The sequence below is a fragment of the Megalobrama amblycephala genome, linkage group LG15, assembly GCF_018812025.1.
Source record: "Megalobrama amblycephala isolate DHTTF-2021 linkage group LG15, ASM1881202v1, whole genome shotgun sequence".
In the NCBI taxonomy this organism is placed as follows: domain Eukaryota; kingdom Metazoa; phylum Chordata; class Actinopteri; order Cypriniformes; family Xenocyprididae; genus Megalobrama; species Megalobrama amblycephala.
Genome location: NC_063058.1, coordinates 14,335,641 through 14,359,215, shown reverse-complemented (window position 1 = coordinate 14,359,215; position 23,575 = coordinate 14,335,641). Strand labels below are relative to the sequence as shown.

Genomic DNA, 23,575 nt, shown 5'->3' with positions numbered 1-23,575 from the left:
GTGCATACCGGTTAATGATTTGTCCAAACCATAGACTGTTAAAAAAAACATGGACGTAGTATCCGTGTCATCACCCGTAGATTTCTGAAGAGCATTTTTGAAGGGAAAAAGCAGTGGTTGCCATTTTGGCAGCACGTCATTGCGTATCACTCCCGGATAACTGAAAATGGGCAAAGAGGTGGGACGTTGTTGGAACTGAGGAGCCTGGTTGCTGAAACCACGCCCGCCTCGCATGACGTGATCATGTTATTAGGCTAAGGAGCTATCTATCTATCTTAGATACTATCTAAAATATTAATAAAGATAACAAGTTATATCATTTAAATGGTTTACTGTCAATCACCGGTGTCTGCTTTACGATATAGATGCTCCAGCAACAGTAATATTGTAATTTGTGTCAGGTGTGCAAATGACAACATGCAAAATCATAACGGGACTTCATACCTTTGTAATGAAATAGAGATCACGGGATGAATCCAATCCGTCGCACTTGGGTAAAATGTCAATGAGCGTCCATTGAAAAACATCCAACAGCACAAAAGTGTCCACAAAAGTGTTAAATCCACTTATCTGCGATCTCAGACATGTAAGTACCGATCTTTTATACTCCAAGTGTTAGATAATGATTGGTTAGATCTAAACATAATTAGTGACGTAACATTTTAGTCTTCCCGGCAGAACTTATGCTTTCATTTCTGGTAAATGTGAGAACTTGTGTGTTCTTCTGCTGAAGTGTTACCCAGAATTCATGTTGGTTACCAGTGTTGAAAGATCTTGTTACAGCCACTGCCATAACACAAAAGAGGGATGACACAACGGCTCGGTCAAAAAGGGGAATTTATTAATGAGACAAAATATAACAACAAGTGGGAGAAAATAGACAGGAAAATAAAGGGCTAAACACAAAAGAGAGCGCAGCTCCAACTTGGGATGGCCGCTCAAGTTCCACCGCCGAAGTGTGGAAACTTGGCCTCCTTTAAGCACGGGATAATAGTCCACAGGTGTAAAGGATCTGCTGAATTAGGACAAAGGTAAAAATCACGCTTTTCCTGCCCCTAGAGGGCAGGCAAATACATAAATATACATGCATGTAACACCTTCATCCCCCAAAAGTGAACCGTCACCACAAGAAAGTGCATCTACTAAAAGACACCTTTCCCAAAAACATACGTTACCCACAGGCCTATCCGATCCGGGATAGTGTGTCAGCACCCACATTGTCCTGACCTCTGACATGTTTAATGTCAAGGTCGTATGGCTGCAAATATAAACTCCAGCGCATGAGACGCTGATTAAAGTTGCGCATGGAGTTCAAAAAGGTAAGCGGATTATGATCGCAATACACAAGGATCGAATAACAGCTGGACAAATACACCTTGAAATGTTGAATCGCAAGAACTAACGCTAAAGCCTCATTTTCGATAGTAGAATACTTTAGCTGTGCAGTATTAAACTTTTTAGAAAAGTAACACACTGGGTGTTCCACATCATCAGCACCCTTCTGCTGGAGGACAGCTCCTGCCCCAACATCGCTAGCATCCACCACGACACTGAACTGTTGTGAATGGTCAGGTGCAGCCAACACTGGGGATGAAATCAACAGAGATTTAACATTTTCAGACGCACACTGGCATGCATCAGACCACTCAAACCGAACTCTAGGACTCAGCAAGTTGGTAAGAGGAGAAACCACAGTTGCAAAGTTTCTGCAAAACGAACGATAGTAACCCACCATTCCTAAAAAACGTCTCATTTGCTTACAATCCATTGGAGGTGGAAAATCACAAATGGCCGCAACCTTTACAACCCCTGCCAATAACCTTTCCCAGGTACACAATGGTGGCTTTACCAAATTCACATTTGCTCAAGTTAACAGTGAGCTTAGCGCCAGCCAGCCGCTGAAAAACTTGGCGAAGTAACGCAACGTGTTCAGTCCATGAGGAGCTGTACAGAACCAAGTCATCTAAGTAAGCTTCACAACCACATACACCAGCCAAAACAGTGTTGACAAGCCGCTGAAAGGTACTTGGTGCATTTTTCATCCCGAAAGCCATAACCTTATAATTAAGGAAAGCATCAGGAGTGACAAATGCTGAGATCTCCTTAGCACGTTCTGTCAGAGGCACCTGCCAGTATCCTTTCAACAGGTCAAAACGTAAAACGTAAACAGCAGAACCTACCCGAAACGTAAACAGCAGAACCTACCCGATCGATGCAATCATCAGTTTTTGTTTTTTTTCTCTGGGTCTGACTCGGACAATGCTACCAAACCTAAAGGGGGCAGCACGGGCTCACTCAACATCAGCAGCGATCAACATCTGATTGTCTGGTGGAGCCCCAAAGGATACGAATTGTGCAGACCTCGGAGGTGGCCCAGACCGTTCCTCGGGCTACTGGCTACAGAGTGTAGGAGGAGTGAGGGCGCCTAGGGGGTTGGTTCACCCAAGCTAATAGCAACAGCAGAATTTAGAATTGGTCAAAAAAGATTTTCAGAACAGCTTTTGGGGAAATTTTGATTCAAATCACAGACAACCATGTGTAAATCTTGAAATTACCTTACATTCCCATGTAAAGCAATCATGCAAAACAACAAGGATTCTAGACATAACAATTCACAAAAACATTGAAGAACCTACAAAAGATTCACCCAACAACAGACAAAACACAAATGTCAATGATACAGCAAAATTCTTAACTAAAATCAGTTAAATTCTACTTTACAATATACTTATGCAGTTTTTCTTGAACTGTGCCTTTATTATAAACATTTTAGGTATTGTTCTCTTGTGGTTAAAACAAAAAATAATATACTTTATAATAATAAAGTACCTCCTACACTTTATAATAATTTCATTATTATTTTTAACAGACATATTTAGATTATATTATGCTTAACAGGTCACTCGTTAATGTACTTAAACACTTCTTTATTAATTATATTTTAAAATAAATAACATTACAATCTTGCTTTGTTCCTTTTTGTCTCTTCATATTGTCAGTAATGAATCTAATGAATTATTACTGCTGTTGAGAAATTGTCTTCAATTTAAAAACATGTAATTAAAATTCCTGCATGAAATCTGCACAAGTTATAAGTTTTATTGTTTCATATGTGATATATTTTGCAGGAGGAAGATGGAGATATCACAGAAGACTGCAGAGGAAGAGCGGCATCTCAAAGAGATGGAAAGGTAACGCTTGTATAATGTTGCCAAGCAAAAATATCTTCAAAGTAAACAGACCTCAGAATTTAGAGTAAAGCAAAATAATATTGATGAAAGCAGTGTTGTAAAAGATGGAAGTACATTCTAAATTTTCACAACCAATGTTTTTTTGTCCAGTGAAAATGTGTTTGATATATAATGAATATGACACAAAAATACATAAATAAATACATACAAATGTAATGTTTACTGCAAAAGGGGTCAGCTTCTTGATATTTGTGTTGATTGTGTTGATGTTCATTCCAAATATATAGTGCCTATAGAAAGTCTTCATACCCTGTGAAAATCTTTTGTCACATTACAGCCTGGAAAACTTTTTTGAGCTGTATGTACACATTATAACCCTCATCATCAAAGTGAAAATAACACTTTAAAACATTCTGGAGGATTATTAAAAATTATTTAGTGAAATACCTGGTTTGGGAAAGTGATCAGCCCCTTAGAGTGTGCCATTATAAACTTGCTCAGGTGTAACCAATCAATTTCCAGATAACACCAGGCTAATTTCCCCACCTGACATCAAATTGTAGTGCTTTTGATTAAGATGTGGAAAGCATATGGCACCACCAACAGATTGCCTAGATCAGGCCATCCGTCCAAACTGAATGACTGAGTCAGGAGGACATTAATCAGAGAAGCTACCAAAAGGCCAAAGTCAAGTCAAGTCAAGTCAAGTCACCTTTATTTATATAGCGCTTTTTACAATGCAGATTGTGTCAAAGCAGCTTTACATTGATAACTGGTACATAATTTGGCTGCACAGCAGCTCTTAAATAATAGTGTCAATGCAGGCAGATCAGAAGCACTGTTGAATAAATGTCAAGAATACTATTGAATATCAAATGTCAAGTGTCCCCAACTAAGCAAGCCAAAGGCGACAGCGGCAAGGAACCCAAACTCCATCAGGTGACATCAGGTGGCAAACAAGTGGCAAATAGGTGTTAAAGTTGAGAAAAAAAAAACCTTGGGAGAAACCAGGCTTAGTCGGGGGGCCAGTTCTCCTCTGGCGAACAGTGCTTTGTTACAATCAGGTTGCTATCATAAGTCTGATAGGATTGCAACAATCAAAGTATTTATTTCAGTTCCATCCAGTTGAGGATCGTATTCATCACGCCGGTATGGAAGGTCTGTTGAGGAACTGTGCTACTGGCTGTCGTGTCGATGAGGCCTTCACAATGGATGATCCAGTTGACTCAATCTCTGCTGATACTTCAGGGCTGCGTTGTGGTCGTGTCCAGTTGAGGATCGTATTCATCACGCCGGTATGGACAGTCTGTTGAGGAACTGTGGCACTGGCTGTCGTGTTGATGAGGCCTTCACAATGGATGATCTAGTTGACTCGATCTCTGCTGATACTTCAGGGCTGCGTTGTGGTCGTGTCAAGGCGCAGGTCCTTGGTCTCAGCTGGATACGGCCCAGATCCGGTTGACTACGGTAAACCTCGGGATAAACAGAAAGACTAATATTAGCGTAGATGCCATTCTTTTTCTGATGTAACGAGTATCTGGTGTTATAGGAAGTGTTCCCGGTTCTGGCTGACCTAATTTATGCAGCCTAATAATCCTTTAACGGATTTGAAAATATAAATTGATAATGTGTTATGTGTATGCCAGGTTAAAGAGATGTGTTTTTAGTCTAGATTTAAACTGACAGAGTGTGTCTGCTTCCCGAACAATGCTAGGAAGATTGTTCCAGAGTTTAGGTTCCAAAGGCAACTTTGAATGTCTTACAAGGCTTTATGGCAGGGACTGGTCTGTGCATGTGACAACTATCTCACAAGCTTTACACAAAGCTTACCTCTATGGCAGGGTGGCAAGAAAGAAGCCTTTCCTGAAAAAGTGTAGAACTACTGTACTATGTAGTACTCTGTAGAACTACACTATTCTCTAAATATCAAACATGTATGTTACCCTGTCTAAAACGGTACACATAATGCACCATTACTACTTTTTCCTCTGCATGAACGGATTTGCATTTTTTTTGGGAATTAATCATCTCTCTTTGTGTGCTCTTTGTCTTACTGTCTATTTGCCTTTCTGTTGAGCCGTGTCTGTCACTTCCTGGTTCCATCAGCTGCTGAATCCTATGAAGAAGAGACCAGAGAAGTAAGTGAAGTATTCATAGGGCATTATAGATAAAGACTCCCTTTGACAAACTTCACCTTTTTTAAGACACTTCACCTACATGTAGACTATCCTCCTCATTTTGTTTGGTTGAATCTTTTGGTAGCTTTTGGATGAATGAATCTGCAGAATATGCCATATCATGGTTGAGATTTTGCATGGAACTAATGTATCACTCTTGCTATCTTAGCGTTTGATTGGTTTTACCATTATGAAGGAAAGTTTCCTACACTCAAAAAGGTACATTGTGTGCTGCAAGGTTGTTGTGCTGTTTTGGTGTGCTAAAACTATGGAATATTTTTTTTCATTTTGGAGATATGTCTGAAGTTATGGTTTGCATGGTAGATAGGTTGACATTGGTGAAAAAGTCCACCAGGTGTTCTCAAATTACTTTGGATATTTATAAAGGAAAAGAGACCAAAAAAGATGTCCAAGACTGACACTCTTCCAGCCAAGAAAAAGAACAAGTAACTAAAGTGTACCTCTAGATGTCTCCAACCCATTCTCCTGTGTCGACTGGTCCCACCAAGCTAAAGTTCCCTGGAGGCTTGATATTGGCCACTACTTACCTTGATGACAAACTTAGATGATGTGGATCAAAGTCTAAAGGCAGGCATACACTGTGCGGTTTTCGTCCGATTTTGAGCCGAATTCTGACTCGTGCGACTCTTTTTTGAGTCTGGCTGATTTTCAGCTTTGTCGTGTGTCGTTTGTCGTGCAGTGTTCGTGCAGTGTACACAGGGAAGCGAGTGGCGATAAACCTCTCCCGACTGGCAATCGCATGGTCGGATGAAGTTCTGGCATGTCAGAAATTTGGTCGCCCCTCGTGAGGATATCGCACAGTTGAAGCAGAGCTACGAACCGACTTGCCTAAACCCTGTGTTTTTCCCCCCCACTGCGCCTGCGCGAAAAAAAGAAATTAAACCAATCTTCAATGCAGCAAGAAAGAAAACGAAAAGAGGGAGACCTTTAAGTTCTGTAGCTATCAATCTAGCTGCAATTTAGCAAAATGTTGCTTACCTCCAGTTCGTGTTGCATGATGGATAAACCCACGTCTTTCAAGCCACCTGGGTGTAGCCTACATAACCGGTGCCTCTTGTATTAATTTACTTGATAATTAATTTATATGTTTCGCTTTTCACTTTCTATTTACTCATGTAGGCTATTTAATATTCACTTAATTTTATTAAATGCGGAAATGTGAGTTGTCCATCATTTGGCAATTGGTGATAAAGAAAAATGTCACGTGGCATATAGGAATTTTTTTCCATTTTAAACCAGGAAGGCGAGTCAGTGTCTACTTTATATTACACAAGCAATGTACAAACTTTGCGCAAGAGTTATGCCGATGAAGACGTCTCAATCCCCTGTCAATTATTCACCAGTCTTTACAAAAAAATAAAAGTAAAACCGACGAGCTTCGGTGCATATTCTCTCAGAGGCAACGAGAGATAAATCCTACTTCAACCTGATAACGGTAGGCTATATATCATAATTTATTTTCTTAATATTTCTCTTGTGGCCCATAAACTGTATGTAGCGGGTGAAAAAATGAGAAGAGAAGTATTTCGTATTTAACAGGTTGTTTTTGAAGTGAAGCTGCTTTTCATTGACTGATTATTGCAGTCTGCGAACACATAGGCTACTGTTAATAATTTGAATTATATGCCTTTAATTCATTGTATAAATGTCTTTAAATAATTTTCAGTGAGGAGTAATTATAAGTTAATCAAATCTTTTATTATCCTCGCAGCGCGTCAGTTATGCGGTGATGCGCTATGAAATATTGCATGCCAAAAGAATTGTAGCTAATATCAATTTAATATTAAATAGGCCTACCCTATACTATTACTACTACTACTACTACTAATAATAATAATAATAATAGGCTAATTATTATTATTATTTAATATATGAATTGGAAATGCTAAATCCTCTTGATATCCATAGCTGATGCTTTTGACAATATCTCTGGAAACATATTGTCTATCGACGCATCCCAGTACGTGGGTTTATCGTGCACATTTCAAACGCATAGTGTGAGCAGTCAAGTCACGTCTCGAGCATCGGACCGCATGGTGTGAGCACATAAATCGTGCGTTTTGGCTTTCCATCGCACGCGATCTACTCGTACAATGTGAGTTGGTAACCTTGCTGAAATCGCACAGATATTGCACAGTGTATGCTCGCCTTAAGGCAGTCTTTGAAAAGACTAGCCCCAACTCCACCTACAATCAACCAAGCTCCACCTCCCTTCTCCAAGACCACAGCACCTAATGCAACCCAGTCACAAGGGTACCACATTCCTCAATAGGTCATAGCCAGCCACCCCCTTCTGCCCCATCATCCTCTTCCAGGGGTCTGTCCTCATCTCAGCCACCTCTTCCACCCTTGCACATAGAGGACAAGTACCATGTAGGGTCATCCAACTATCCTCGCTCCCCAAGCTTATCTGATAAGCTTGATGGTTAGCATAGTTAACATTTTTATCAGTGTGAGAGTTGATTATATATGTCGTATAGGGGTGGGAATTTCAAGATACATAGTATTGCTATCTTCACTGAACTGGCCCCCCAATATTGCATCTGTGGAAAACCCACAGATATGCAAATCCTGTGCAATGAAACCCGTGAAAGCACTGGTAATTCTGTTTTCCATTTCCAGTCTTTTTGGAAATTTAGATGCTTTTTTTTTTTTTGTATGGACCCGGCATCAAAAATGTCACCCCCTAAAAATTTTACTTTACCCACCTATTATGTCATACATACATACATGCATGCCTTGAGTGTGTTGTTTTGCAGATGAGAATACCCATTTTTGATTTCTTATTAAAGATGTTTGTTAGGATACATATCATCATTTGGTGTGAAAAGCACGTCATTTGGTTTGACAATCTCGCAGTACCAGTGACTCCTATCATTGTTAGACTATTGAAAACCTTATCCTTGTGGTCCAGGTGATGAGAAACACATCTCATGCTGGAAGGAGAGGAAGGCGGTCTGGAGACTGAGGCAGGGCAGACGGCCAGGGCGAAGAAAGCTGGACAGACGGCCAGGTAGACCAGCTTGAGGACCCCCACAGCAATGCAGACAGGCTTGAAGACCCCCATGGTGGAGCAGATGACCACCACAACAGTTCAGACGGGCTTGAAGACACCCTCGGCATAGCAGACGACCACAACAGAAGATAAGGTAACACTGGGAACCAACATGGTTGAATAGGAGAAACTGAAACATGAAGCACAGAGAGGTTAGCATTGGCCACTAGGGCCATGACAGTACAGGCAGAGAGCTCTGAAAAGCCCTCCAGGGCTCTGACTGGAACGTCCTCTCTGGTCATGTTGCAGCGGGTAGACAATTCAGAAACCACCTCTGCGGTTGCATCAAGATAAACAAACAGTTCTGGTATGACCTCTGCGGTCATGTCGAGGCAGACAGGAAACTCAGGGACGACCTCCATGGTCATGTCAAGGCAGACAGAAAAGTCATAGGCCACGAGGCTGGGTTTTGGGACTGGGGCAAACTCTGGAATGTACTCATGGACAGAGGTGGACTCAGGAGTGGACTCATAGATTGAAGCAGGCTCAGGAGCGGATTCATAGACTGGAGCGGGCTCTGGCATTGATTCATGGACTGGAGCGGGCTCAGGGACTGGAGCTGATGTGTGCGCAACCCACACACACCAAATGGCTGTGGCCATAATGGTCAACACTGCAATCTCTGCTGAGGGCTCAGGAAGATCTGCTGAGATGTGACTAGGCTCTGGAAGATCTGCTGAGACGTGATGAGGATCTGGAAGATCTGCTGAGGGGTGACGAGGATCTGGAAGATCTGTTGAGGCGTGACAAGGCTCTGGAAGATCTGCTGAGGCGTCACGAGGCTCTGGAAAGGCTGCAAATACAGGAACGGACTCTGATGCGGCCATCACATGATTTCCCCCACTCTTTTTCTATTTTTCCCCCACAGTGAACGATGAACCATACAAAATTAAGGCATAGTCCATAAAGTCTCTTAGACTGCAATTGAACTTCCCTTCAAGAAACCAGGATCTTATGGGCTCTTTTAGTCCAAAATGGAAAATGTCCTTTAAAGCCACATCATCAAATGTAACTAGTAAAGATAACTCACAGAATTGGTGAACATATTCCTCAATAGATAAGTCTCTTTGCCGAAGACGCAGTAGCTGGTCGAATGGATCCATGGCTGGACTGGAAACGCTCATAAAAGCCGCTGGATCTTAGTATGGCTGAGTATTCTGTAAGGGATTGGAGCAGGACAACGGAGTTGGAAATCCACATGCAGGCTTTAATAAATGTAGTCGTAGTCATACAGGCAGTGGGTCAAACACCAGCAAACCAATACAGCAAGGCAAGGCAAAAGAGTGATCCAGAAACACAGGCAAAGGTCAAGGCAGGCAGCAAACGATCATCAAACAAGGAAACAGTCCAGGGTCAAAAACACAGGCAAGGCTAGGCAAGGACAAGGAACAAACGGAATGCCAACAAAGGCTGGACATTAGACAGGGCAGAACACTTGACAACGCAGAAACAACAGATCCAGGGCACATGTAAAAGGAAACACATTTACCAAAAAAATTCCTTGATGCACATCAAAAAAATAATTTGATGGACTGGCATAACTGCATTAACCAGCGGACCGATTTTTTTGCAAAGCATGTGAATGGTTGCTGTTTTGGTTGTTCTGAAATGCCTGTCTGTCTTCAAGCTTGTTCAGTATTACCTTACACGACTGTGTTCCCAATGCATTTATTGCTTTTCGTCTACGCGCTCTGAGATGCAAGTAATTTATTATATATGGAAATTATTATATACAATGGCTTCTCCTACTTTTCTTAGTGATATTTAGTGTCAGTTTATCAGGAATTGACCATTTTTTTCTCTTTGACTCACTGGATGGAAACACTGGTTTATTGTGAATAAATGTTTTAATCAAATGTTTTATGCGATATTCCAAATTAAATTCACAACTTTGGATGCAAACATAGCTAGTGTAGATTTTATTCTTGTCTTAGGTAAATGTACACTGCATTTCTTGTGTTAAACATGCATGTTATGAATATCTCTTAAAATACTCAAGGACATCAGAAGTAGCCTATAACTGCAATATTACACTATATTATAATTGCAATAGTGTCCCCTTTCCATGACACTGAACTGATGCAGTCAACATCCACTGTATATATTCCCATGCAATCATACATCCATCTTTTTTGCTGTGAAAGCAGCATTTGAGTGGATCTCAAATGGGAAAATCAAACTGAAGGTTATATAATATTAGAGTGAAGATTCACCGAATGGCATCTCTGTGTGCATTTTCATTTTTTTATGAGGAAGAGCATCACCAGAAGTCTGTGTGTTTCCATTTTGTTGGTTCAGTGGGTGTTAAACCTTGACTGATTATTTGTCTTGATGGAAGGCCAGTGGTTTTAAGTGTGTTGTGGTTGTGAGTGAACCTTTATATTGTACATAAACATCACTGCAGATGATTGTCTTGACACCATCCAACTAGAAAGCTACCAATGGATCCAACAAATCAAATGCATCCTTTCTCAGTATTAATATGTGTACTATGTAGTTCATTATTTATTGTGTTATACTGTTTCATATGTTATGTTACATTATGTTCGTATTGATTTTTTAAAAATATTGTTTAGCTTTGTATTTAAAAAGAAACTTAACTGAATCTAACCTATTCATGCATTTACTTTAATTCAAACATAAACACAATAAGTGAAGTAAGTATGGAGCCAGATCAGCCTCAAAAATAATACATTTACAAAACAAAATTCATAAATGCACAGCACAATTCACATTTACAAAATTTGTTTCATAAATTCAAAACACAATTCAGAAATACACAAGTAAAAGCATAAATATTTCCCCAAATGCTCACAAAAATGCATCTTGCTTAAATAAATTTAAAATGTTTACAAAAATATGTATATATCAAGTTCTTGAATTAATTCCCATCACACATTTATGAATGATTTTACGTGTATTTATGGATCGTTGAATCTGCATTTACAAATCGTCACACGTACATGGACTGCTTTGAATTTGTGTGCTGTATTTTTGAGACCTTCCTGGCAGGTTAAGATTCATAAATATCTTTTTTTGGAGGATGTTCTGTTTGGCTAATCACGGTGAGCTTTTAATCCACCAATCAAAACGTCTCGGTTACGTATGTAACCCTCGTTCCCTGAAGGAGGGAACGGAGACGTACGTCAGTAGTGACCGACGAATCGGGATATCGCTAGAGAGCCCTATCAGCTTCGAGTGAACTAAAACAAGCCAATGGAATTAGCGTGCGATATTTGCATAATGCGCACCGCCTCCGACAGGTGTATATAAATAGGAAGCAGATGCAGTCGCACTCTGTTTTCGCTGAGGAGACAACTGGTGTCCGCACAACAGCGAGGGTACAGAAACTGTGGCGACGGGACGTACGTCTCCGTTCCCTCCTTCAGGGAACGAGGGTTACATACGTAACCGAGACGTTCCCTTTCAGTCAGTCACGTTCGACGTACGTCAGTAGTGACCGACGAATTGGGATCCCAAATAAAGCGCCACAGTTACGAAACCCCTTCCAGTGCCCAGTGCAAGCTCTAGCCACCCGTCGCACCAATTGGGACGGTGAAGGGGCGAGCTTACGCCGAGAGAGTCTACTGCTGTTCCGACATACCCACTAAGTAAACTAGACTACACTGGGGAAGCGAACCCGTAGGGGACGCTGCGGAGGCCACTACCTACCCAATGGGGGAGGAGTTTACGTGGAGAATACACATATGGACTGGCCCGGGGGCAGTACGCATATGGAGTCCCTGGGATGGCTCCACCTGGGTAGGGGAGACTCATCTGACAGGTGACAGCAGAGCTGGCTCTGCTAAGGGAAAGACACGGACTCGCCGTAGGGAGTTTTAAACCGTGGACAATTACACATATGGGACCGCTCACGTAGAGGAGTCACGACATATGGAACCCAGCCAACAGACAACGTCAGGGACGGATGTTGGCCTGGCATCAGACACTCCGCAATGTCCGAGCGGAAGGGCGAGGCGGAGGAACTCGACAGGGTTCGCCAAGTGGGGAACACGACTGGAGTCAATAGATGCACGTATCCGGCCCAGGGGGCGGGAATGGCATTGCAAGCCGACACTTAGAGCGGGTTCAACGCGTCTAGTGGAAGCGAGTACACGGGAAGATTCCGGCTCTACACGTAGGTTATAGAATCTAGCGAACGTGTTAGGTGTCGCCCAGCCCGCAGCTCTACAGATATCTGTCAGCGAGGCGCCATGAGCCAACGCCCAGGAAGAGGCCACTCCTCTGGTGGAGTGGGCTCTCAACCCAAGCGGACAAGGCACGCCTTGGGAATCGTACGCCAAGGCGATGGCATCCACTATCCAGTGGGCCATCCTCTGCTTGGAGACAGCCTTTCCCTTCTGCTGGCCTCCGTAACAGACGAAGAGCTGATCTGAGGTCCTGAAGCTTCGCGTTCTGTCCACGTACACACGCAGAGCGCGGACGGGACAGAGCAAAGCTAGGGCTGGGTCTGCCTCCTCCGAGGGCAGCGCTTGCAGGTTCACTACCTGATCTCAGAAGGGAGTGGTAGGAACCTTGGGCACATATCCGGGCCGGGGTCTCAGGATGACCTGAGAGTCACCGGGCCCGAATTCTAGGCACGATTCGTCGACCGAAAATGCGTGCAGATCCCCTACCCTCTTAAGCGAAGCCAGTGCAACCAGGAGGACAGTCTAGAGAGACAGTACTTTTAACTCGACTGACTGCAGAGGCTCGTGAACATCTTGAACGGCAACTTGTGAAGGTACCGGCTCAGGACGCGCAGATCCAGGATTGGCCGTAGCCCACCGCCCTTTTTGGTACAATGAAGTAAGATGACCCCGGAGAGATGTAAGAACCAGGGTCAGATCCCAAGAGGGTATGGAGGAAGGGCGAGAAGGATTCAGTCTCCTCGCCCCCCTCAGGAACCTGACGATCAGATTGTGTTTCCCCAGGGACTTGCCCTCAACTGCATGGTGATGTGCAGTGATAGCGGCGACATACACCTTGAGGGTGGAGGGAGACAGCCTTCGCTCCAAGCCCTCTTGCAGGAAGGAAAGCACAGATCTGACCGAGCATGATCGGGGGTCCTCTCAGCGAGAGGAGCACCATTCAACGAACAGGTTCCACTTCAGCGCATAGAGGCTCCTCGTGGAAGGAGTTCTAGCGGAAGTGATGGTGTCTACGACCGCTTGCGGGAGATCACTCAGAACCTCCGCATCCCGTCCAGGGACCATTGGCTTAATGTAGCACCATCTTGTATATGTTACATATTACCACGCTTGTTTGTACAGCTTATTTTTAACCACTTCCCTTTTTTTCTGTGCTTCTAATATGTAAAGCTGCTTTGAAACAATTACCAATTGTAAAAGCGCTATATAAATAAATTTGACTTGACTTGACTTGACTTGACTTGACCACACGTGGAGGTTCCACAGGTCGGGACGCGGGTGCCATAGGGTGCCCCGTCTCTGAGTCAGGAGGTCCTTCCTCAGAGGAATCAGCCAAGGAGGGGCTGTCGTGAGGAGCATCAGGTCCGAAAACCAGGTCCGAGTGGGCCAATACGGAGCCACTAACAAGACCTGCTCCTCGTCCTCCCTGACCTTGCACAGGAGCTGTGCGAGAAGGCTCACTGGGGGAAATGCATATTTGCGCAGACCCGGGGGCCAGCTGTGTGCCAGGGCATCCGTGCCGAGCGTGCCGCCGGTCAGGGAATAGAACCACTGGCAGTAGGCAGTTTCTGGGGAGGCAAACAGGTCTACCTGGGCCTCGCCGAAGTGCTGCCAGATCAGCTGGACCACCTGGGGATGGAGCCGCCACTCGCCCGCAAGTGGAGGCTGCCGTGACAGCTCGTCGGCTGCACAGTTGAGCACACCTGGGACATGAATGGCACGAAGCGACCTCAGATGCTTCTGACTCCATAACGAGATGGCGGGCGAGTTGCGACATGCGACGGGAGCGTAGACCACCTTGATGGTTGATGTACGCAACGGCCGCAGTGCTGTCCGAGCGGACCAGTACGTGCTTGTCTGACAGCAGCTTCTTGAAGCGGCCCAGTGCAAGACGTACTGCTAGCAACTCCAGGCAATTGATATGCCAATGCAGTTGAGGCCCTGTCCACAGACCTGACACTGCATGCCCGTTGTACGTGGCCCCCCCATCCGGTGGCAGAGACATCTGTGGAGACCACAGCGTGCCTGGACACCTGTTCCAGGGGCACTCCTGCCCGCAGGAATGAGGGGTCCGACCACCGGATGAGGGTGCGACGGCAGTTCGGTGTCACGGGGACACGGAGCGTACCGCGCTGCCACGCCCATCTTGGGACCCGGCCGTGGAGCCAGTGTTGAAGCGGCCTCATATGGAGCAATCTGAGCGGCGTGACCGCGGCTGCAGATGCCATATGACCCAGGAGCCTCTGAAAAAGTTTCAGTGGGGCTGCTGTCCTGAGCTTGAGCGTACTCAGGCAGGTCAACACCGACTGGACGCGCTCCTCGGTGAGGCGCGCAGTCCGGGCGACCGAGTCTAGCTCGAGACCGAGATAAGAGATCCTCTGCCCGGGGTGAGTTTGCTCTTGTCCCAGTTGACCCGAAGACCCAAGCGGCTGAGGTGAGCTAGAACCATGTCCCTGTGTTCGCACAACTGCTCTCACGAGCTGGCCAGGATCAACCAGTCATCGAGATAGTTGAGAATACGAACGCCTTTGTTCCTTGAGGGGAACAATGGCCGCCTCCGCAACCTTCGTGAAGACGCGGGGTGACAGGGCCAGCCCGAAGGGTAGGACTTTGTACTGATATGCTCGACCCTCGAACGCAAACCGTAGGAAGGGTCTGAGGCGAAGCAGAATCGAGACATGAAAGTACGCGTCCTTCAGGTCGATCGCTGCAAACCAATCCTGGGGACGGACGCATTCGAAAATGCGCTTCTGCGTGAACATCTTGAACGGCAACTTGTGAAGGTACCGGCTCAGGACGCGCAGATCCAGGATTGGCCGTAGCCCACCGCCCTTTTTGGTACAATGAAGTAGGGGCTGTAAAACCCCGACTTCATATCGGCTGGAGGGACCGGCTCAATTGCATCCTTCGCCAGGAGGACAGCAATCTCCGCCCGGAGAACAGGTGCATTGTCCAGTGACACCTGAGTGTAGTGGACACCCCTGAAAACCGGGGGACGCCGGGCGAACTGAATCGCATAGCCGAGTCTGATGGTACGAATGAGCCAGCTGGACGGGCTGGGGAGCGCTATCCACGCTTCCAGACACCGAGCCAGCGGGACCAAAGGCACCACAGACGCACCGGGGGTGGGGCAGCGAGGCAGAGTACGGGGACCCGACTCGGACGGCATGGAAGCGGCCCGGAGTGTGGTCAGACTCTGCGAGGCAGCAGTGCGTATGGGAGACGGCGCACGGGGCGTGGCCTGCACCATCACACTGCCACCTGCTGGCGATGTGAGGGGGGGCTGCGCGTGACAAGGCAGGGCCTCGCACGCTGACAGCCGCCAGCAGAGTACGGGGACCTGACTCGGACGGCATGGAAGCGGCCCGGAGTGTGGTCAGACTCTGCGAGGTAGCAGTGTGAATGGGAGACGGCACATGGGGTGCGGCCTGAACCACCACACTGGAACCTGGATGGTGAAGTGAGAGAGGGCTGAGAGCGGCAAGGCGGGGCCTTGCACACTACCAGCCACACCCTCTTGGGACCTGGAGGATCAGATAACAGTTCTATTCGTGGGTACCGCTGGACTCCGGAGAGCCAGCGGCGGAACAGACCAGAATTCTCCACCCGGCCCTCCTCCGGGGAAAGAACTGTTTACTTCAGCTTCAGGTCGACATATCCCCAGGACCGCCTCCTGCTAACCAACTGTTGGCTGTTGGAGTTGGCTGCGGGGGGAGCGGGCTGGGTTTTAGGCCAGCTTGTGAGATAAGTGCGTCGAGAAAGTGTACTTTGACAACGACACATCCCAGCAAGACTAGCCAGGGTTGTTTCCGAACCACCACAGTGGACATTGTCTGGCCAGGGGCCTGAACTATGACCTGGGTCATGCGTAGCTCAACCCTGACTCAGAACTACCCACATGCAATGAGTGCTTTGGCGTACCATGGACTTGCCAGGGGCCAAGACCCATGCAGGGCAGAGGTGGTGTGCCCGTAGCACTGCCACCCCACCCTAAAGGGTAGTGAGAGAGAAAAAAAAAACTGTAATGCAGATTATGGCCCCCTTGGCGTACCATATTTGATACCAAAGAGGCTACAAACTGCCAAGTTTTTCCATGCATGTCTGGGCTAAGACAGGGGCGGGGCAAGGCGAGTACGCGTCGCACAATGCCCCCAGGGGCCCGGGAAAGCATGGTTGTCAAGTCTGAATCTGATTCAGCATGAGCACATCACAACTGTGGGACACTCAGCATCATCTTCATGTTCAGAGCCCAACAATACTCTCTCCAATGTAGCAGTCGACATCTGATCCTCTGCTGGAGCCCAGACTAAGACGCTAGGTCCCTCATGAGAAGGACCAGCAATCCAAGCAGAAGCTACCAGCCATGCTGGACAGTGAACGTGGCCGTCCAACTAGACGACACACTGCGCACTGGGCGCCGACGTGGCCATGTTGTACTAAACATGAACCACCCACAGACATAGTCACAGCATGTTTGCGATGCACTAGAGGAGTGGGGGGCCCACGGAGAATGACTCGGCGGGTATTGCCCCACTGTGATCCTCTGGTCACCCAGGCTTATTAACCAAAGTAGTATTTTTCTGATTCAGAAAAATAAACTAGATTGGGGAATAAGTGAGGGGACTCCACCTCATTAAAGGCGCTCGAGTCTCGACCGTGCATCTAGAGTGCCAGACAACGCGCAGGGTTGCCATGGCAACGCGTGCTGTCAGCCGGCAGCTCGACGGCACACGGCGCGCTGAACGCTCAAGCCCTTACGAGAAAGGCGAGACAAACAACGCGCCGACGTGGGCATATTCTCATAAGAAAATATGAACCACCCACAAACACAGTCTCAGCACGCTATGCAGACATTAGAGAAAGTGATTGTGGCCGTCAATGAGGATAGGAAACGACCGCCTCCAGAAACGCACAGACAGAATGACGTCTTGAAAAAGACGCAGTGTCTGTCTGTGAAACTCTTTTAGAAGGGGAAGAGTCAGCTCTCTCGCGCTGAAGCACACAGGGAGTGACGCGATGTGTTCGGGTACACCACTCCCGAACACACCGGGAGGAACCGGCCCAAATCGCAACATACAACTGCGTTTTATATGGGAATTCAGTTGCTGTTAAAACAGCAGTTGAGAGCTTAGCTCAGGCTCCCCGGGAAGCTCGCGACCTCGCTGTTGTGCCTTAACGGCAACACAAACAGACGCTGAATCTCCAAGGCTGTTTAGTTTCACTCTTGTGAAGTCTGAAGCTGGACACCAACTGTTGGCTCCGAAGCGAAAGACAGAGTGCGATTGCATCTGCTTCCTATTTATATACACCTGTCGGAGGCGGTGCGCATTATGCAAATATCGCACGCCAATTCCATTGGCTTGTTTTAGTTCACTCGAAGCTGATAGGGCTCTCTAGCGATATCCTGATTCGTCTGTCACTACTGACGTACGTCGAACGTGACCGACTGAAAGGGAACACTCCTTACTTAACAGACTCAAGAAGCTCAACGCTTGTACCGTGCATTGTTCCATGATCGGGTCCTTTATGTAAAGACAGTTAATGAAGTGTTGCAAAGTTGTAAGTACACACCAGCTTTCTTATATTATATATTATATTATTTTTTTATATCAAAAATTTTGTTTTATTGTTTGTTTATCGCCCATTCACCCTAGAGTGTTCCTACGAACACCAGTTATAATATAAGAAAGCTGGTGTGGACTAACTTCTTTGTCACAATGCAAACTGCACACTTCATTTACTAAAACAACCTTTAATCATAAGAAAATGCCATCAGATAAAAAAACAACTTTACTTACTTGTTGAGTCTGGTTTTCATCCTCCATGCTGAAATCTCCCTTAGGTGTTGGTAGCTGTTTTTAATGACTGACCAAAAGTTACTGCGAAGCTGATACTACTACTAATAATAATAATAACAACAACAGAACACATAACATAATTGTTGTTATTATGTGAAATATCTGGACACTGAACACTTATTTAATAACATTATAGATTGATCTGAATAAACAGGGTATGTGCAACTTTGGTGTATAAGACAGCAGGCTAACCGGGTAGCTGTATTTTGTGCGAATGTTATAAATCATAATGTGATTTTGTAGAAATTGTAATCGGGTTCTAAAAAAAAGTACCCATTAAAATGTCTTTACATAAAGGACCCGGTCATGGAATAATGCACGGTACAAGCGCAGCGTTGAGCATCTTGAAGGTGCATTTGTTCACTTTGTTCAGAGCGTTTTGAATGGTGGCAGGGGCGGATCTACCTGGGTGGCACGGGGTGGCAAAAGCACCCTAAGAAAAAACTTTGCCACCCCATCTGCCACCCCAAAATTATCAGACAATAAAATATAAATGTTAGCAGTTTTTCAAGTACTACTGCTTTTCAGCAGCGGCACTTCAATGTGATGACATAAAAAAGACAGCGTATTGCAAAATAATGGCAAGAAAACACGTCTTTCAATAAGCTGCATGACGTTTGCACGCGAACGCAGCTTCATTAACAAATGACTCTTATGGACCGGTTGGGAGTCAAAAACACAGCGCAGCCAAGTTCACTTACGAATTGTATTTCCATTTGTTCATGAATCGGAAAATTACTGCTTCTCGGCTAACTAAATTCCTCGAATTTTCATAATTTTTTGCGAGCTGATTCACCGACCGCCCGCTCCACTTTCATCATGGATAAAGGTCTTTTTGCCATCCGACGAAACGGTAACATGAAATCAATAAGATGGCTGATATGACAATTGTCTTGGAATTTATACTGACACCTATAGATATGGATATAGCATTGTGCATAAGCAAGCATTTCCGGTTACCAATTTCATCATAGAAATACTCACTCAGTCATGATCAATTCATTCTGAAAGCGAAAATGTCCAACAATATGGAGGTTGACAAGATAAAGCAAGTAACATTCAGTTGGTCATGTGATCTCAAAATGGCGGCCACCATGAGGCAACCCATTCCATGTAGAATAAAACAGCTTTTTTAGACCAGTGATATGACTGCAGTTTATCTCCTGTGATTGTACATTATTTTAAATTTATTCTAAATATGCTATTAGTTTTTGTGTTTAAATGGTAATAAAAAATATAGAGTGCAGATGCTTTTTATAGATTGATACATTGGCCATGCCAATCTACTGAGGTTTTTTTAAACACTGATCTAGTTTAGCTTTTTAGAGTCATTTGTGATATTGATTGAATTGACCTAAATATTTAGTTTTTAAAATTACTTGCTTAGTTTCTTCACTTTATTACTGTTAATTTTCCATGTTTTTGTCAATGTTATCTTAGGTGGGATTGTATCGGGTGATGAGATCATGGCTGTGAATGGAAAGATCCTGACGGATGTGACTCTAGCTGAAGGACAGACCTCAATGGCTCAGGCCTGGAACAGTGGAGGGGTACGGCCCTCATTACAATAAAGCAACCAATCACTTTAAATCAGTTGATCTGTTTGAACAGATTGTCTTGGGGTGTGAAGAAGACCATGCAGCTCATTGGAGCCAAATGGTTTGCACAAACACACATTTAGGGCATTCACACTTGTAGTTCAGTTCTCTTGGTTCTTTTGCTCCAGATCTAAAAAGGAAATTATGCATTTAGTCCTAAAGATACAAAAAGACCTAAAGATACAAAACACAAAAACAGCTTTTATGATATGTATTTTGTGATGGAACTTAAGAACATCCAAATCAGTGCTGTGTGTAGAGCTAAACGTGCTCGTTTTATGTGTGTACATATATTATTTTTACCAGCTGAGGCCTCATGAATGGCTTATAAAATGTTATAAGGAGTCAAAACAGTGAAGGACTCTGTTACACACACACAAACGAAGATCTGTGGCAAGTAGACACATTTCCGACGCCTCTACTGAACAGTGATGGGTAACGTTGTAACTATAACTCTTATGCATTCTCACCTTTTTTAGGGTCGCATCTCTTGACATCACCTGTTTTTGGTGCTTTTAGATGTCTTTGGTCTGTGTTGTGTTCATATTTCAGTCGAACCACACCAGATTTCTTTTGGAAGTGGACCGAGATCCACCTTTTCAGCAATCCGCTTGTTTGGTGCACACAAAGGTTCAGATGGCAGCATTCACACTTATTCAAATGAACTGCACTAACAGAGCAATCGCACCAGGGTTTGTTTTAATCAAACTAAATCTGCCAAGTGTGAACACACCCTTATCAGTTACACTTAAATTCACTCTAGATTTGAACACCGGTCATTCATCAGATTCAACACATTCCCCACCCTCTTGCATTTGTGAATATTTTGACAAATTTGATATTGCTTTCCACTACAGATAAGAGTCTTGCTCATACTGCATTCACATAATGTCGGAATAACTGCAATTTCCGACATAAAAACCATTCACATAACATCCTGAATGTAAACAACCAAATTTTCAGTAGTCATATATTTATATATCTTTTTATAACTTTTAAACTTATGTAGCTTTGTGTCTATCAGTCCCAAGTGTTATTTTATTCCAGCCCTTGTGCACTTTCCTTGTTCTTCAAGATTTTACAGAAGAATCATCACACTCTTATAGCAATTCGTAACTATTTAAAATATGGGCATTTCACGTTGGTCATGAATTCACATGAATTCGTAAAATCTCATTCACGTTTTCATATCTGGGTTTGGTTTAGGAGTAGACCTTCATGCTTAGTTTTTATCTAAAAATCATACATTTTCATATGACTTAAATTGAATGAATTTGACAAAATGTAATAGATACAACATTTTTAATGAGATTGGTTTGGAAGAATATAGAAGTGAACTGAAATTTAGTCATTTATGTATGGGTAAACTTAGAAATGAAAGTTCACCTGCTACCTTAAAAAAGTGAGTAAACTCAAGTAAACATAAGTTAATTCAACTTGAAGATAACCTTTTTGTTCAACTCACAAAAAGTCGAGACAATGGAATTGTCACGGAGATGAACCCCGTGATTCCCCCCTCTGGCCAGCAGAGGGCCCCATCTCCAGAATACTGACACTCACGCATCCATTCACTCATCTACGCTGACTCACACTACATTTCCCACAAGCCCCGTTCCTTGGACTCTGATCTCCCTCCAGCTGCAGCTTGTTAGGACTGCTATTTAAGCTGCCATTTCCCACAGACCTACGCGAAGTCTTGATCATTGCCCCGGCTGTCATTTCTGAGCGTTTATACCCTGTTTGTTTTCCTGTTGCCATTCCTGTCTGTTCACAGTTTATTGACCCATTGCTGCCTACCTGTTGACCCATTGCCTGTTTCCTGGACTGTGATTCTTGCTTGTGACCCCGACCTATTGCCTGTCTCTGACTGCGATCTGCCTGTCCTCCTTTGCTGTGTTTGCTGGTTCTGACCCCTGCCTGTACGACCACGAGTGCTTCAATAAAGCCTGCTAAATGGATCCCATGTCGAGTGATGATTCATTACAGGAATACTTTAAGTTTATTTTTTAAAAACGTATAAACTTGTTCAAAACCCAAAACTTTTTAATGATAATTGGAGTTAAAGAGAAGAAATAAGTTCAAATAGCTTAATGGTGCTGTAATATTTTAAACTGAGAAATGAATAAGACATGAATAGCAGTGTGGAATCTCTAAGGTTTCATTGCACAATTACAGTAATTATGATAATACTGACATCACATAAATGCATTAAACCAATTCTGCAGAATTACATAGATTTCCCTCAACATTTGTTATAGAAATAGTATGGTTGCATGTATGCATTATTTTTTAGATATTATTAGGTTAAAACAACAACCTATGCTATTGGAATTTTTTTCTTTCGTATTTTTCTTGGGAGACACAAATCCAAAGAAAGTGCACAAGGTGTGTTGCTGTAAAGATTTTTTTCAACAAGCATCATCAAATATAGATGACGGGTTGAAGCAGAAGTGAAGCAGAATGTATCAAGAACATTGTGCCAATGTGTTTGTCAAATGTCAAGATGGAGGGGTTTTAATTAGGGTGATGTTATTCACAGTTAACGCATTTCATTAATGCAAATGAAACGTGTAGGAGGAAAAAAAAATAACTGACTGCATGTCTTTGTGTGCTAGAATTGATCTGACTCTTACAAAACACTTCTATCCTTTTGTTCATGTGCATATGCTTGGTATTTTTCTGTGTATGTGCATGCAGGACTGGATTGACCTGGTCATTGCAGTGTCTCCACCGAAGGAATATGAAGATGAAGTGTACGTGTTGTTGCATTCTTCCTCATAATACAATGACAGCTCCGGTGCTCTCTTCAATTCACTTGAATGTAGTATTATGCATTATGTGGTCTATTTCCATTGTGCCCAATAAAAAAAAAAAAAAAAAAAAAAAAATTAAATGGGTAAATGGCTCTCAATGGGGAAACTGTCACCTGCTGTATGTCTTCAGCCCTAAAGCAGCATCATTCAGACCCACTGCAAAGAAAAAGGTTTTCCAAGGCAGTGCCCCTGTGTACAGACAGGGCTACGTCCTTCAGATGAGGACCTCCCATCCCCCAACCTGATCAGCCACTAGCCTAGTGGTAAAGGCCACCCAAATCGACCCATACCATTCTGCAATGTGCATCATGTACATGTGACAATCTCTTTGTCAATCTGGAAACCCACCCAGATGTTTTCATTTGGGGATTTGGTGTGATAATGATTCAAAAATGCAATATTCAGTACTCTCAAGTTGTTCAAAAAGCTGTGCAGTCATTCTGGTTGATGTTGTTCAAAGGGACTGTTACATGTCATGACTCGTGCATTGATTATTGTAGCTTTGATCTGTCCTTTTGCTACTGCATGATACTACAAATATCTACAGCACTACTGTGCATGGAGTTCTGAAAAGAAACTGCCATTGGTTCACTAGAAGCAAACTATGAGTTAAAAACGTATGGACGGGTGCAACATTTGTGCTTGAAGTCATTTATATTTGCACTACCAGTAATGGCAGGCCAGTTTCAGCAGATAGTAACTGTGTCTTTT

At 44.1% G+C, this 23,575-nt stretch overlaps 1 protein-coding gene across 1 annotated transcript; it reads left to right on the top strand.

Moving 5' to 3' along the window:
* The first annotated feature begins 14,823 nt into the window (after positions 1-14,823).
* On the top strand, positions 14,824-23,109 carry LOC125247004 (harmonin-like). The gene is made up of 4 exons (XM_048158168.1): positions 14,824-14,917; positions 19,894-20,003; positions 22,749-22,804; positions 22,995-23,109. Exons 1-4 carry the CDS (start codon positions 14,824-14,826, stop codon positions 23,107-23,109), a joined length of 375 nt encoding a protein of 124 aa, XP_048014125.1.
* The last annotated feature ends 466 nt before the right edge of the window (positions 23,110-23,575 follow it).